This window comes from Pygoscelis adeliae, unplaced genomic scaffold, assembly GCF_000699105.1.
Source record: "Pygoscelis adeliae isolate BGI_AS28 unplaced genomic scaffold, ASM69910v1 Scaffold545, whole genome shotgun sequence".
Taxonomy (NCBI): Eukaryota; Metazoa; Chordata; class Aves; order Sphenisciformes; family Spheniscidae; genus Pygoscelis; species Pygoscelis adeliae.
In genome coordinates, this window is record NW_008824746.1 from 267,026 (window position 1) to 280,245 (window position 13,220).

Here is a 13,220-nt window from a genome sequence, read left to right on the forward strand (position 1 = left end):
CTGCTTGCTGTGCCTGTTAGATTAGACCACCTACTGATGCTTTAGCTTCGGTTCTAGCACGCTTGTCAAGTCTTTAACCACATACAAGTCTTTAACCACATACAAGTCCTATTTTAAAACATTCCTAATCATGCAACTAAACCATTAAATTTCATTATAGAAAAGCACAGGTTTACACACATGATCTTTTTTTACTATTCCTTAATATAGTCTATTGCCAGCAGTGTAATTCATATAATATACCATATATCATACCTTGACATGGATAACAATGGTCGCTAGTGAAAGAGGCTCCTTTTGAACCTTCCAAGAGGCACATACTAATTAAATAACATTCTTTCCTGTGGGTTGACGACAGCCTTAATCTGCTAAGATTATATAGGACACATCTATTTGAAAGATCTTCCTAACTCATAAAAATGCTACTCTTTCCTGAAAACACAAATTAAAACCAATGCCTGCTTAACTTACATAACAATAAAAAAAAAATTGTCTTTCCAGTCAAGACAAAGATTTATGTTCACTGTCAGCATTAAACTCTCCCGTCTGGCAAGATGCAAAACCTTGACAGCACTCCATTTCCAAAAGAAACAGAAAATTTAGCAATAGAACATGATTGGTACATAAAACTGAGCAGGCATGCTTTACTTATGCAGATATATTTTGTTTCTTTCTTTTTAAATTTACTTCTGGAGCTTAAGGAAAAAAGGGAAGAAAAAAGGAAATCCAAAACCTATCCTGATATAAGGGTGGTAAGAGAAGAAAAGAATACACAGACCAGCTATTAATTATTCTACCGAAAATATCTCCTGGATTCAGGTTCCTACTTCACCCTCTTCACTAGGCTATCTGAGCATCTTCTGGTAGTGCAGCAGGTGATGTGACTAACATCCATCATATGAGAACAATGCAGGCACCTGGTCTTTAGGGAATTACTGATAGGTATCAAGTGTGATACAAGTCAAATTTTTCCAAGGGGGGGCAGGGCACAGAATCTTCTGCTGATACACTTCGAATTTGAGAAAAAAATTTCCTCAGATGTACTGGAAAGGTTTCTGTATTCATTAACATTTGAATTGCCATCTTTATTAGTAAGTACAATTGAAGAACTAAAATATAATGCTGAAGCAAGATAAGCTACTTGGTGGGTCTAACTTTTGGCCTTAAAATAAAGCACATGCTGAAACAACTAAATATGAACCAGGCATGAGAGAAGAAAATACTGGACAATACACTTATTAAATTTCAGAATTTGGAACTCATCTTGTGCTGATTAGTTCTATGTACCATCCCAATATGAAATACTATTTCTATTAATAATGTTTATCTGCTTTGAAACAACAGTGAGCTCATCTTTATATAAAAAGCAAAATAGATTCTGGATTACGTAAGAGACATGAAATACAGATGGATGTATTAAGACTTATAAAAATGTGTGAAGGTGCAGAAGTGCACACAGATGAACACATTCTCCTTCCTAAAATTTAACAGTTCTGTTGATATATGTTCTACATAATGATGGATATATACGTACCTCCAACTGGTTCAATATTTTCTTGATAAGCTTGATAGGCAAGAAAGGCTTCTTTTGAGTTATTCCCATTTTTTGTTTGCTGAGGCAGATGTCTTGCCCTCTTATTATTAGAGACAAGCACTGTTCAGTCGCGCTGCTCTGCTGGGTGAGCGTTAGCTAGACTCTCAACTTCGATACTAATCATGAAGACTTGTATAAATAAAGCAGTTCTACCTTTCAGTTTGGTTTTCACAAAACGCATAATGGAAAATTTCCATCTTAATGAAAACTATTAGCAGTAGTTTGAAGTAATTTCTCTTTCTGCAAGGATTTTTTTTTTTAAACAATACTATTAAAGCATTTAACTTGTCTTACTGCCACATAATTATTGTACTACTGTTTAGTTCAATATCTGAGTTGACTTATTTTTATAATTTCCTTTCATATAAATTCGGGGAGTTAGATATTCTGAAATTCAAGGACAGGATCATTTCAAATACAGTTATAGACTAGGTTCAGGAACCAATTCTGTATCTTCTAAAAGACTGAAAAATACAAGATTCAAAATTGGGAGGTATGTAGTCACTTGCTTCACATATCCTAAAAAAAAAAAAATTAAATAAATGCTATTCTGATCACATAAGAGAAGACTAACCAAAGCATGGGAAAAATAATTAACTGCACACTGCAGATTGGTCTGGCTTCCCAACAGCCCAAGACAATACAAGCCATAGCTAACTGCAATCAAAACCTCTCAGCAAGATTTTATTTCCCACAATAAGCAAAAGCCAGGCAACAAAGCCCAAAGAAGAAAAAATACTGCTAAACTCTTGCAAACCTTTTTCAGGCAGGGCAGCGGAATAATCACATAATATGGAGAAGAAAACTCTTCTAACCTGGGGATCATCCCCTTTATCTGTCCGTTTCCGAACCACTCCTTTCTCAGAAAGGCATCCAGCTCTCCAGTCCTTCTAGGGTAGGACCTATTTAAGTCTTTCCTGACCTTCATGTACCTGTAACACTGTACATGAACAAACAGCAAAGAAATTTTATAGGAAGAAATTAATAAAAATGGTATCAGGAGTCTGGAGATTACAGAACATCAATAGCCCAGAAAAATTCTAGATGGAGCGTTATCATAAATATAAACAAGGTGTTCTGATATTGTGTTGTTCTGCTCTACGGCTATAAGCACAGGGCTAAGTTTCAGTACTAATAATGGATTATACATAGAAGTACTTTTTCCTCCCCCCCTCAGTCTGCTTCTCATAACAGACCCATAATAGAAAATCTCCAGCTTTGCAGGAATTATTAGCACAACAAATTCTAGAGGAAGTGTTACACTTAGAACTACAGTATTCTTTTTTTGCTGGTTTATTCACAAGCTTTTACAGAAGCTGGGTGAGTGAAAGAAGGGCAAATAAAGAGCAAAGCAGGGAAACACCATTAAGGCCTGTGAGTTACTTAACAATGTGGACAATGGACAGGAAAGAATCTGAGCAGTTAAAGATTTTGAGTATTGCTAAGTTAAAATAGTAAAAGGACAAACTTCAAAACGTAACCTAACCAGGGTGAAAAACAATAGGTTTTGTTCTCGCTACCTTTTTGGACAAAATTAAGACTCATGTTATACAGACACAGCTTGATGAAAAGAAAGGATGACAGACAAGAAATTAAAACATTACATTGTAACTTACACACTTATTTTCCATGGTATGTTTACATCTTTTCCAGCTCTAAGGGAACATCGGGACGCTAATTTGACCCATGGCTCTGTATACTAAATTAGTCATAAAAAAGCAGGGTTCCAACTAAACTGTAAGGATTACAAATTATATGCTGTTAGCAAGCCTGAACACTGTGTTTGACTAAAGAACAACAATATGGGCAAGAAGACATTCAGAATAAGAAAGCAAGATGTGACAAGGAGTGGCTCTTAAAAAAAACGGTAGAAGACAGAGGAGACTAGGCTTGCCGCAAAACAGCTGGGGACACTGCTTTAAACATGGAGTACCTGCAGTTCCTTCACTTGTTATTTTGAAGCCCCAACTCAGAACCAGCTTTGCCTATACCAAATGAACTTCTAAATAACCAGTAGAGACTAAAAATGAACCAATGATAATTTTACGTCTGTATTAACAGCCTGAAAAAGAGTGATTACTTTTAAAGATCTAAACAGAAGGTATATTAGAGATGCTTCCCATTCAGTAAACACTGAAAAAAGCACATAGAAGACAAAATTGTCCAAACTATATTGTGCATTTGAATTTAGAATACATGTCATCCTTACTGCCTCCTTGACCAGTGAATCCTATCCTTCCTAATGTTTTGGAGGAGTCTGAGATGGCGCCTGTGCAATTTGATTTTGTGTAAAAATACACACCAAATCTGATTTCTGCTACATTAAGGAGTTCTCTGGTAAAATATATGACGCATGGAATGAAATAAGCTGTAGTTCTAGAACGAGTCTTTAAGCTTACTTCCTTTAGTACTTGACCACTAATATTAAAGACTACTGGATCAAAATACAGTTTTAATTGGATATATAGGACATGATACAGTGGTATAGTTAAACCGCAGGTTAGATGCTAAAATACAACATTGATTCGTATTCTTTTACTGGAAATATTTGTAATATGAAACTAGGATATAATACACTCATTTTTAATGCATATTCAGTACAGAGGAAAGCAACTGCTGTCACCAGCTTACACTCAAAGTCCATTCATCAAACAAATACTAGATTCATTGGTTTGCTGTTTCACGGACTAAAATGAGATTACAGATGAATCTAATTCTCATTAATAGTGATGAAATGTTGATTATACAATCATTTCTTACACTGCTTATTGCTAATGCACGCACACACAAAATTGGCCTGCCAGAGAATTTTTTAAAACAGCCTGAAATAAGTCTAATAGTTTAATGAATTTTGTTATGTGCATGAACTTGTCCAAGAGCACAAAACTTCATTTCCATCTAAAAAACTTTCTGTCCTTATTGGCTGAAATGGTTGCACTAATAAGAAGAACAGAGTGGACAGAGAAAGGAAATTTCATTTTGCAGATAATTTTTAACATTCTTGTTTCTCGGGAAAAAGAGGAAGCGGAAGATGGGAATGTAAAGGAATAAAACAGCCTGTAAGAATCCAGGTGGAAGATGTAACATGCAACAGGAGAAGAGGGTTAAACTGGAAAAATGTGACCGATGCCAGACAGGAAGATATCTGAAGCCAAAAGTCAAACCAGTTGAAAAGTAGCAACTGCAAGAAAATACGATCGTAGTGTTTGGTTCAGATGTTGCTCTAAAACTAAAACTAAAGGTTGGAAATACTTCAAAGCACAGAGAGGCTGCATAGGAAGAGGGACGGTTTTGATCAATTGCATTTGAAATACTGCATGTTTTAATCACAGATACTGTGAGGCTCAGAAGGACATTTCAGTTTATACATTTTGGAGGATCCACATATGAAAAGAATTCCTGAAGTGTAAAGATTTCTTCATGTCAACATTCTCACTCATTTTTACCAAAATCCATGCTTACCTCATGACAACAGTGGCCTGATTCGGATTTCAACTTTTATGAAACAGGACTCTACTTTGACCTAACCAGATCAGCTCTCACTACATTTTGTAAAGAGAATTTTGATATAATGTAGAAATGCTGCTCTTTTAGGGTGGGTTCATGCAAATGTAATTTAATCATTACTAAGTGCAATCTGTTAGTCCTGTTACACTTTTTGGCCAGTGGAAACATAAGCTCTGGAGACATACTCTAGATCTTCATAAGCCAAACTGAAGATACTTAATCTCAATACCCTTGAAAAATGGAACTAGTCTGAGAAAGCAGCAGGAAGTACTACTGGTTCGTCTAAAGCAATAAAAATCTTTAAACAGCCTGCATAGGGTAAATCACCTTAGGTTCTTTCAAATATCTGCATTAAAAAAAAAAAAAAACCACCAGTAAAATTTGTGAGTTTAACAAATAGGTTATGAAAACTAACCCAAACCCTTCACTTGTTTTCCTTTAGCTATCTGTCACAATGAAAGATGCTTCTTACTGTCTTTGGTTTTCTTCCAAACAACGGAATTGTCTTTTTTCTTTCATGTGATTGGAATGTGCTAAAAAAGGAGCATTTTCTGTTATGCTCTTCAAAACCCATGCTGCTGGGGTATATGGATTCTTAACTGCTTGTGCATTTAATAATCTCTTTTCTCAATTTCTTTCAATCCAAAATCATGCACACTGTCAAAATGTCCTCCTTTCCTAGTTCCACCTTTATCATAACAGAAATGGGACCAAATTCTATTCTTGAATTTTTTTAATCAGCAACCAGTTTCCTGGTTGTGATTTCCGTTGGAAAACTGGTAACCTTTTGTACATGTTCACATTGCCATGCTTCTATTATAATTTTTTTCTTCTCCATTTTCCCTAGACTTTTTTCTTTTTACCTCCAGTTCCTTTGTATCCAATTCTCCTCTCCTTTTGTTTATCAGAAATCCTCCCATGAGTTCCCACCCCCACTGACTTAATCCCTGATTGTACAAGTAGTCAATCCACAAGAGGGGAGAGACTTCTCAAGAGCTGCACCGATAGCTTTCATTTTCTGGATATGTGCATTTCTAGGACTCCAGCACATTTTGTCTGGACACCTTTTTCCAGGTTTTGCTTGATTACTTAATTCATGTTGGATATGGAACCCAGCCACAGCAAGGCAAGCAGTTTCAAAGATTGAATACATTACATACGTCACGAGCCCAAATCCAAACTTGAAACTAACACAGTAAGGGAAATGTAAGGATACGAGGACAGATGTATGTCTATCTGAATGTAAAACATTAAGCCAGAAATGGATTCCTCAGATGTTGTTCAAGTTTCCTGGGTACGTAGTATTTCACCAGAACACAAACAATACAAATTACATTAATGCGGTTACAGTAAATAAGAGTATCAATGCGTTTTACATCCCTAAAAGTTATTTCCCCAGCAATCAGGCAACTAAGGACAAGTTTTCATTGAAATCCTGTGTAATCTTTGTCATATCAATGGTCCAAATAGACTAACGCTCAGAGCCAGGGTCGTCTTTTGGGTCTTTTTTGTTTGTTTAAATACAGAGTCAGAATGTATATTTGGACTAACATGAAAAGACAGTAGGCTGTAACAAGATGACAATATGAAAGAAAATATCAGACAGAACAACCTTTCTCCTTATCTGCACTTCCTTGACAAAACTTTAAGACTTTGCAGGCAGGCAAAAAGATTCATTTGCTATACAGAAAGACACGTTCACAGAATGACTTCCTAAAAGTTGACATAAAAAAGTTGTCTGCAACTGGACAGATTTCTGAAACCCAGACAATAGAAGTGTTTGAAACCCTCTGCTGCAGGTCACCACACTTTTCTAGTGAACAGAAGCTGTTATATTCCGCCTTTCATTGATTTACCATTACTGAATGGATTCCTCATTTTAACAAAACATATTGTTATATTCTAGATAAGTCTTTGACAATTCTTTACAGTAACCTATGGAATTCAATTGCCACCATTAATTTCACTCTGGTATTTATCAGCAGCAGCTTTTTTCCTGCAAGAACCAATTTATTTAATTGAATAGTTTAAAGAGCTCCAAAACCACATACAAAAGATGAGGTTATAGCTAATAGCTTTCAAATATACTTAAAAGCTTGAATCATTAGCAGTTTCTTAAACTAGGAATTTTTAAGTGCAAACCAGAATTTATTGCAAGCTAGTCTTAGTGGTGTGATTTTTCACATTTAAATTTTTCACAAATCTAAGAGGCAGTAAAAATAATATTCTGTATTTAGGAATAAAGCCTGTACTTTATGCTTTTCTTTCACTTTTCCAGTTTTTGGCAAAAAATATCACATACATCAGTTCCTCAATTTAGTATCTGAGCATGAACATCTTAAACACATTTATCCTCACAGTTTTCTTAAAAGGTAAATAAATCCAGTTCTTCACATTTTACAAAAAATTGAGGCACACAATTCCAGAAGAACTTGTATGCTGTTTCAGATAAGATAGTTTTGGCTCCCTATGCATTAGAAGAAACAGGCATCCAAGGATGGCACATAGGAAACTGCTTCAGTGCAAGTAGCTAAAAGGAGATCACAGTCCTGCACACAACACACACCTGGAGGTGAGGGAATCCCATCTCTAACTCTTACCCTTGCAAATATTTTGAGATTTCCATGAAAAGTGAAACTGATGACTCGCTGCAGAATGCCTTGAGGATAAACAATGAATTACTGTTGAGGAAGATATGGGTTCAAACCAACTACAGGAGGGACTATGCAATTTCTTTGTATCCAGTCACTGGGCTATTGAATGAGAACAGTGGTATTTACCATCATTTTTCCTCCCATCAAAGAAGTTCTGCACATGGCTGGGTATGGACTAAGTACGTATGTCATAACATCAAATACTACAGATGAAAAATGAATGAAGAATGCCAAACTTAGTTCCTCTTAGTTTATGCAAATAAAAGTGGGTAAATAGATTCTTAAGATTTTAAAATCGCTGCCTCTGACTCACGTGGCAGTGGAAAACAATACCACACTGACAACCTGTTAAATGGTACCATGGACCTGAGATTATCTGTGTTTAGGAAAAAGGCAAGAAGAAATAAAGTGCAATGTACTTTTTCAAAATTATGAAAGAAAATTAGGGAAAACCTCAGCTTCTTTGAAGAACTGAAGCAAAGCTTCCAGAAATCAATGGTAAGATTGCTATCAATAAGTTCAGAACAGGTCCAAAATTATTATCTCTGACATTAACATAAAGATCATAAAGAAATTGCAACTGTTTGCATTTATATTTCCTTTTAGCAACAATGGAAGAATGAACTAGGACATAACACAGTTAACCCTTTCTCTGGCATGCTTTACATTAATAGCTTTTTTAATTCCTTATCTTTGCTTCTAGAAAAATATATTATGGTTTTGTGGTTTTTTTTTTTTTAATTATTCAATTAACAAACAATTCTGTATGGAACCACAAAGAAAAATATGGCATTTCAAGTTATTCAGCAAGTGAAGCTGCTGTCAAAATGCTATCACCCTTAACCATGAAGTAAGGATGCAGGAGCTTCCTAAGGAGTAAGGAGCTTTCTTAAAAAAAACTATATAATATTCTATAAACTTTAAAGATAATAAAAACTGAAGGTCAAATCCTGAAGTTCTGTTTGTCTTTTTAAAGAAAACTTCTATTGACTTCAGTGGAAATTTGTTGAGCTAAACACCTCTAGATCAAGTCTATTAATTCCCATTAAACAAAAATGCAATACAATACAATGATGATGGCACCCAAGATTCAGATACTTTTACTTTGGGTCAGAGTGCATGATCCCAGTCTTGAATTATGACTTAAAATTGACTAACAATATTTAACCTTTACCTTGGTGTTGCACAGAATGAAGCTACTGTACAACCCATAAATACAGAGTATTTAATAAGATGTAAGACAACATACCTATCAGATGAATGACTAAAACCTGACATAATTACTTGTCTTAGTAATTACACTGGTTGTGGACTTACTCCTGTATAAGTTTTTAATAATTTTTGCATATAATTACATGCCACAAATAATTTTACTCTAACATACTAGAAATCACAAGAAGTTTGTTCAATTCTGAATAAACCCATAAAGTTCTGCAGCACCTATTGGAAAACAATAAAAATGAAAACAAGAATATTTGTGCTATTTACATACTGTGATAAATAATGCAACAAGCAAAAACATGAATGGAAATGAGAACAAAAAGAAAGCTAATATGATATTAAATACTCATAGTGTAACATCTCTTTCCCAGTCTTCCTGTACGTTTCCTGTCTATTCCAGAATACATTAAATTGCTGAACAATATGTCAAAAAATCCACTCTGCTTTCAAGGATTACATTTATGTAGTTCAGATCATGAAGTACGGGGAAAAAAAAGTCCTAGCCAGTATAAATGCATATGAATACTGTGACCATTCTAGCAAACCAATTTTGTAGTTGTTTGTTGAATAACTTTCAAACAATAGGGTTAAGAACAAAATGATGGTAAAAATCTTTTACTAGACATATAATCAACCAAATCCCACTTTCAGAAAGTGGAAAGCTGAAGGAACTCCCCTGAATTCATAACTTGTGTGAGCCTTAATACTTAAATAGAATTAAACAATTGACTAGATTACTAGAGTCTTGTAATTAATTCCAGCACTCTTTACATAACAGAATTTTTTTTTTTTATCTAGTATATAAGGTTTTGAAACAAACCCAAAGACCTAAACACATCTGGAGTTTGCAGATATCTGCATTTGCAACTTCCAGTTAGTCCCATTTTTGTTGTAACCCATGTCAAAACACCACATTGAAATACACCCTGAAAATTCAGGAAATTTGAAGTCAAATCCGTATATGAACGTTACAGCTGGGGATGTTTTAGTTACAATACATCTTATCCCAAACCATATAAAAATAAAATGGTTCAAAGCAATCTTCAGTGTAAGCAAAGTATAAACTCATATATGACAATTATTCAAAGTGTTTTGAGTTTCACTATATTCCAACAGTCGAAATTATAGAAACACCGTTTTGTTTCGTGACCTGAAGCAAGTATCACTGATCATTTTTAGTATCCTGGAACACAAGCAGATCGGTAACAAATTTTCATGACAGACACACACACTCAATGAGATTATAAATTAGTTTCCCAAGAGAAGGCTCACTAATAAGATTGGATCTAAAATTTAGGTCACTTAATTTTAAGACTCAGCTAATGGGCTAAAAAAATTAGTATAACTTCATAACATAAATTCAGGTTCAATCTTTTTCACCATAAACGTTAGCACCATTGTAAAGTTGCAAAGAGTAAGCTTCTTGTAAAATGAAATGATCTAATTGTAAAATGCATTTGATATCTCCTTGCAGGGAGGTTATTTCTAAAAGAAAAATAAAATATTCTGTATTACATTATGAAGTTATAAAATTTAAGCAATTAATTTTTAGTACTGTATAAGTTCTGATGTCATTGAAAAGATAACTTTGTAAAACTTCTTTTCAATATGATTTACTGATTCTTTTTCAAACACGCTGCTTCCCTTATTTGCAAATGTATTTACAATACCAGAACTATCATATAATCAAACTTTACCTTTTCTTCTTTAATGTTCAAAGATGAGAGAGTGTGAAAGTCCTTTAACTCCTTAACAATCCTATGAGAAAACTCATAGCGTGATAGGGTCAGAAATAGGTCATTTGGCTTGTCTTACACAGAAGTAATTTATTATGAACTCATACTCCTAACTTGTTCTGAGTACTAGAGAGAGTTCTTCTAAAAGAATATACCAATAAGTTTTCCACCTACATGCCAAAGAAGCATTTTTAATGTATTGCAGATCCCTCTCCTCAGTCTTTGGCAGTGTCTGCAACTTACCATTTCCATTCTCTACTATGGCCAACGGCTCTCTGCAGATTGCCGTCATTCTCAAGGTATTCATAGTCCTTTGAACTTCTGCCATCAGCACTGCTTGCATTGCCTCAATAATCTGTCATAAATGCAAATTATTATTGGGTGATATCAGTACTTCAATTATTTATCTAAGCATTTGACAATTTTAAATAACTACTACAAAATTTTAAGAGTGTTCCAGTGAGTGTCATTAGAAAGTCAACACTTACCAATATCTTTCAGACAGTGATAATCATGTGTGTCTACATACATTTTGAGAAATAAATGTTAACTGGATAGTAATAAAATGGTGCAAGTTGTCAATCGTGGCTGCTTCCCAATAGTTAAACATTCATTTTCTTTAATCTCAGAACTAGAATCAGCCTTCTACTGCCTCCTTGATTTCAAGGGGTCATGACAATATACATTAGTAAAGCACATGGTGATAACAGCTAATAAGAAATATCTTCATTTTTTTTTTCTACGATGTGTGCAAAAATGCATCATAGACCGAATAAGAACCTTGTATTTTGACTTTTTTTAGAATTTTTGGTGTCTAGTCTCTCTCTGAAAAGCTTAAAGAATGTTTTGTTATTAGTGGTGATCCTCTGTTCCTCTAGCTCAAACATGATAATACTGTATTTTTTGTCTAACAGAGAAATACCATTCCTCAAACTCCTCTTATCCAAAAGGAACATCTGCAGGAATTATGAACAGCCTATAAATGGCACTTGCAATAGCTGATGCACCACATATGGGTGTTCAGACAACACCCTGTGGAGACTGTATGATAGTTATTACTTTCCTTCTCTTTACTTTAGCAGAGAAGCCCCAGGAGAACGGAGAAAGTTAAAGACCTAAGATGTTTATAAAGCACATGAAGACCTTACACAACACACCCAAACTTCTGCAATCCTTACTCAGTCTAAATTTCAGCATGGTGCAGAATGGCAGCATGCATACCTTCTCTTCATTCGGTATTTCCTTCAGTAAAGAAATAAAATTTTTCCCCCTCAGGAAGGTATTCATTCTCAAGTACAAGAAAATTCCTGAAAGATAGAGAGAATCTAAATTTTCCAGGACAGCGTACTCCACCTCAACTTAAATATGAATTTAAATTGAATATGAAATTTCTAAGCTAAATATGTTTATATTATAAACATTTTGTTTATATGATATTTATATTATAAACAATCTATTAAAAATTATTTAAGTTTAATATGAATTGAAGTTGATATGCAGGCTCCCTCAAACTGCCTGAAGAGAGAGCTTCATCTCACTAATCAAGTACAGTGAATTTGTGGGCTGTCCTCAACCACATTTCTAGCTGCCCTTGTAAATTCAAATCATTAAGCAGAACAAAGGTTGTAGGTGTCCTTTGTGACAAAATCCTTTATTGTAGACAAGTATACCATAGTCAGGTCCACAGTGTGAAAGTTCACAGCGAGTGAACCCAGCCCTATGTGTTTTAACATAGCACAAACCTTCGTCTTGTTATAATAGCACTTTATTTTACAGGGGAAACCAAAGGGAGTTTCCAATTCCTCACATCTGTACAACCCTGAGCTTTGGGGATTACAGATCCTGACTTTACAGCAGACTCTGACAATATATCTACAATAATTAAGAAAGAGAAGGAAACAGACATGTTGTCATTGTCCTAGGAATTTTTTTGTCAAATATTTTCCCACAGAGGTACACAAAAGAATTGCACACATTATGTGGTTCTCATGGTGTTCTGATCTGCTAAGAACCTGTCACTAATCTGGATCAGATATTCATTACCTGTACCATTGCTGTGTATGCCAGCCAGGCAGCATTTGTAACATTAATTTCCTCTAACATCTTAAAACAAAATAAAAAACTGCAGCAAATGGCACCTGTACGTTGTAGAGGCACCTGTACGTCTCTGCATGCTACTTGTCTATCACTTTGTTGAACCTGCATTTCCACAGTGCTCAGTGTGGTTTCACATGTTTGGTTTTGTCCTCTCACTGCATCATCCCCAAGAAATTCATATACCTCATCTGTCATTATCACCAACTTTAAAAATCTCCAGAAGCTTTGCCTGGAGATTTTTGCCTGTTTCTAACACAAAACAAATCTACATGAGCACCTTTCATTTTCTCTGATAGTTTCCACTTTATCTTTAGCATCCTTCTGGATTACATATACATTGGCTAACTTGTTGGCTACTAATATGTGTTCTTTTTTTCCCCCGTAATTGTAACCACTGTTGTAAATACTAGC

General features: G+C 34.8%; 1 protein-coding gene across 1 annotated transcript in view; it reads right to left on the bottom strand.

Moving 5' to 3' along the window:
* Positions 1 to 13,220, bottom strand: part of WDR72 (WD repeat domain 72) — a 115,554-nt gene that overhangs the window by 31,212 nt on the left and 71,122 nt on the right. Inside the window, exon 17 of the mRNA XM_009323406.1 lies at positions 10,956 to 11,067. Coding sequence (XP_009321681.1) covers positions 10,956 to 11,067 — 112 coding nt within the window. The remainder of the gene's footprint in view (positions 1 to 10,955; positions 11,068 to 13,220) is intronic.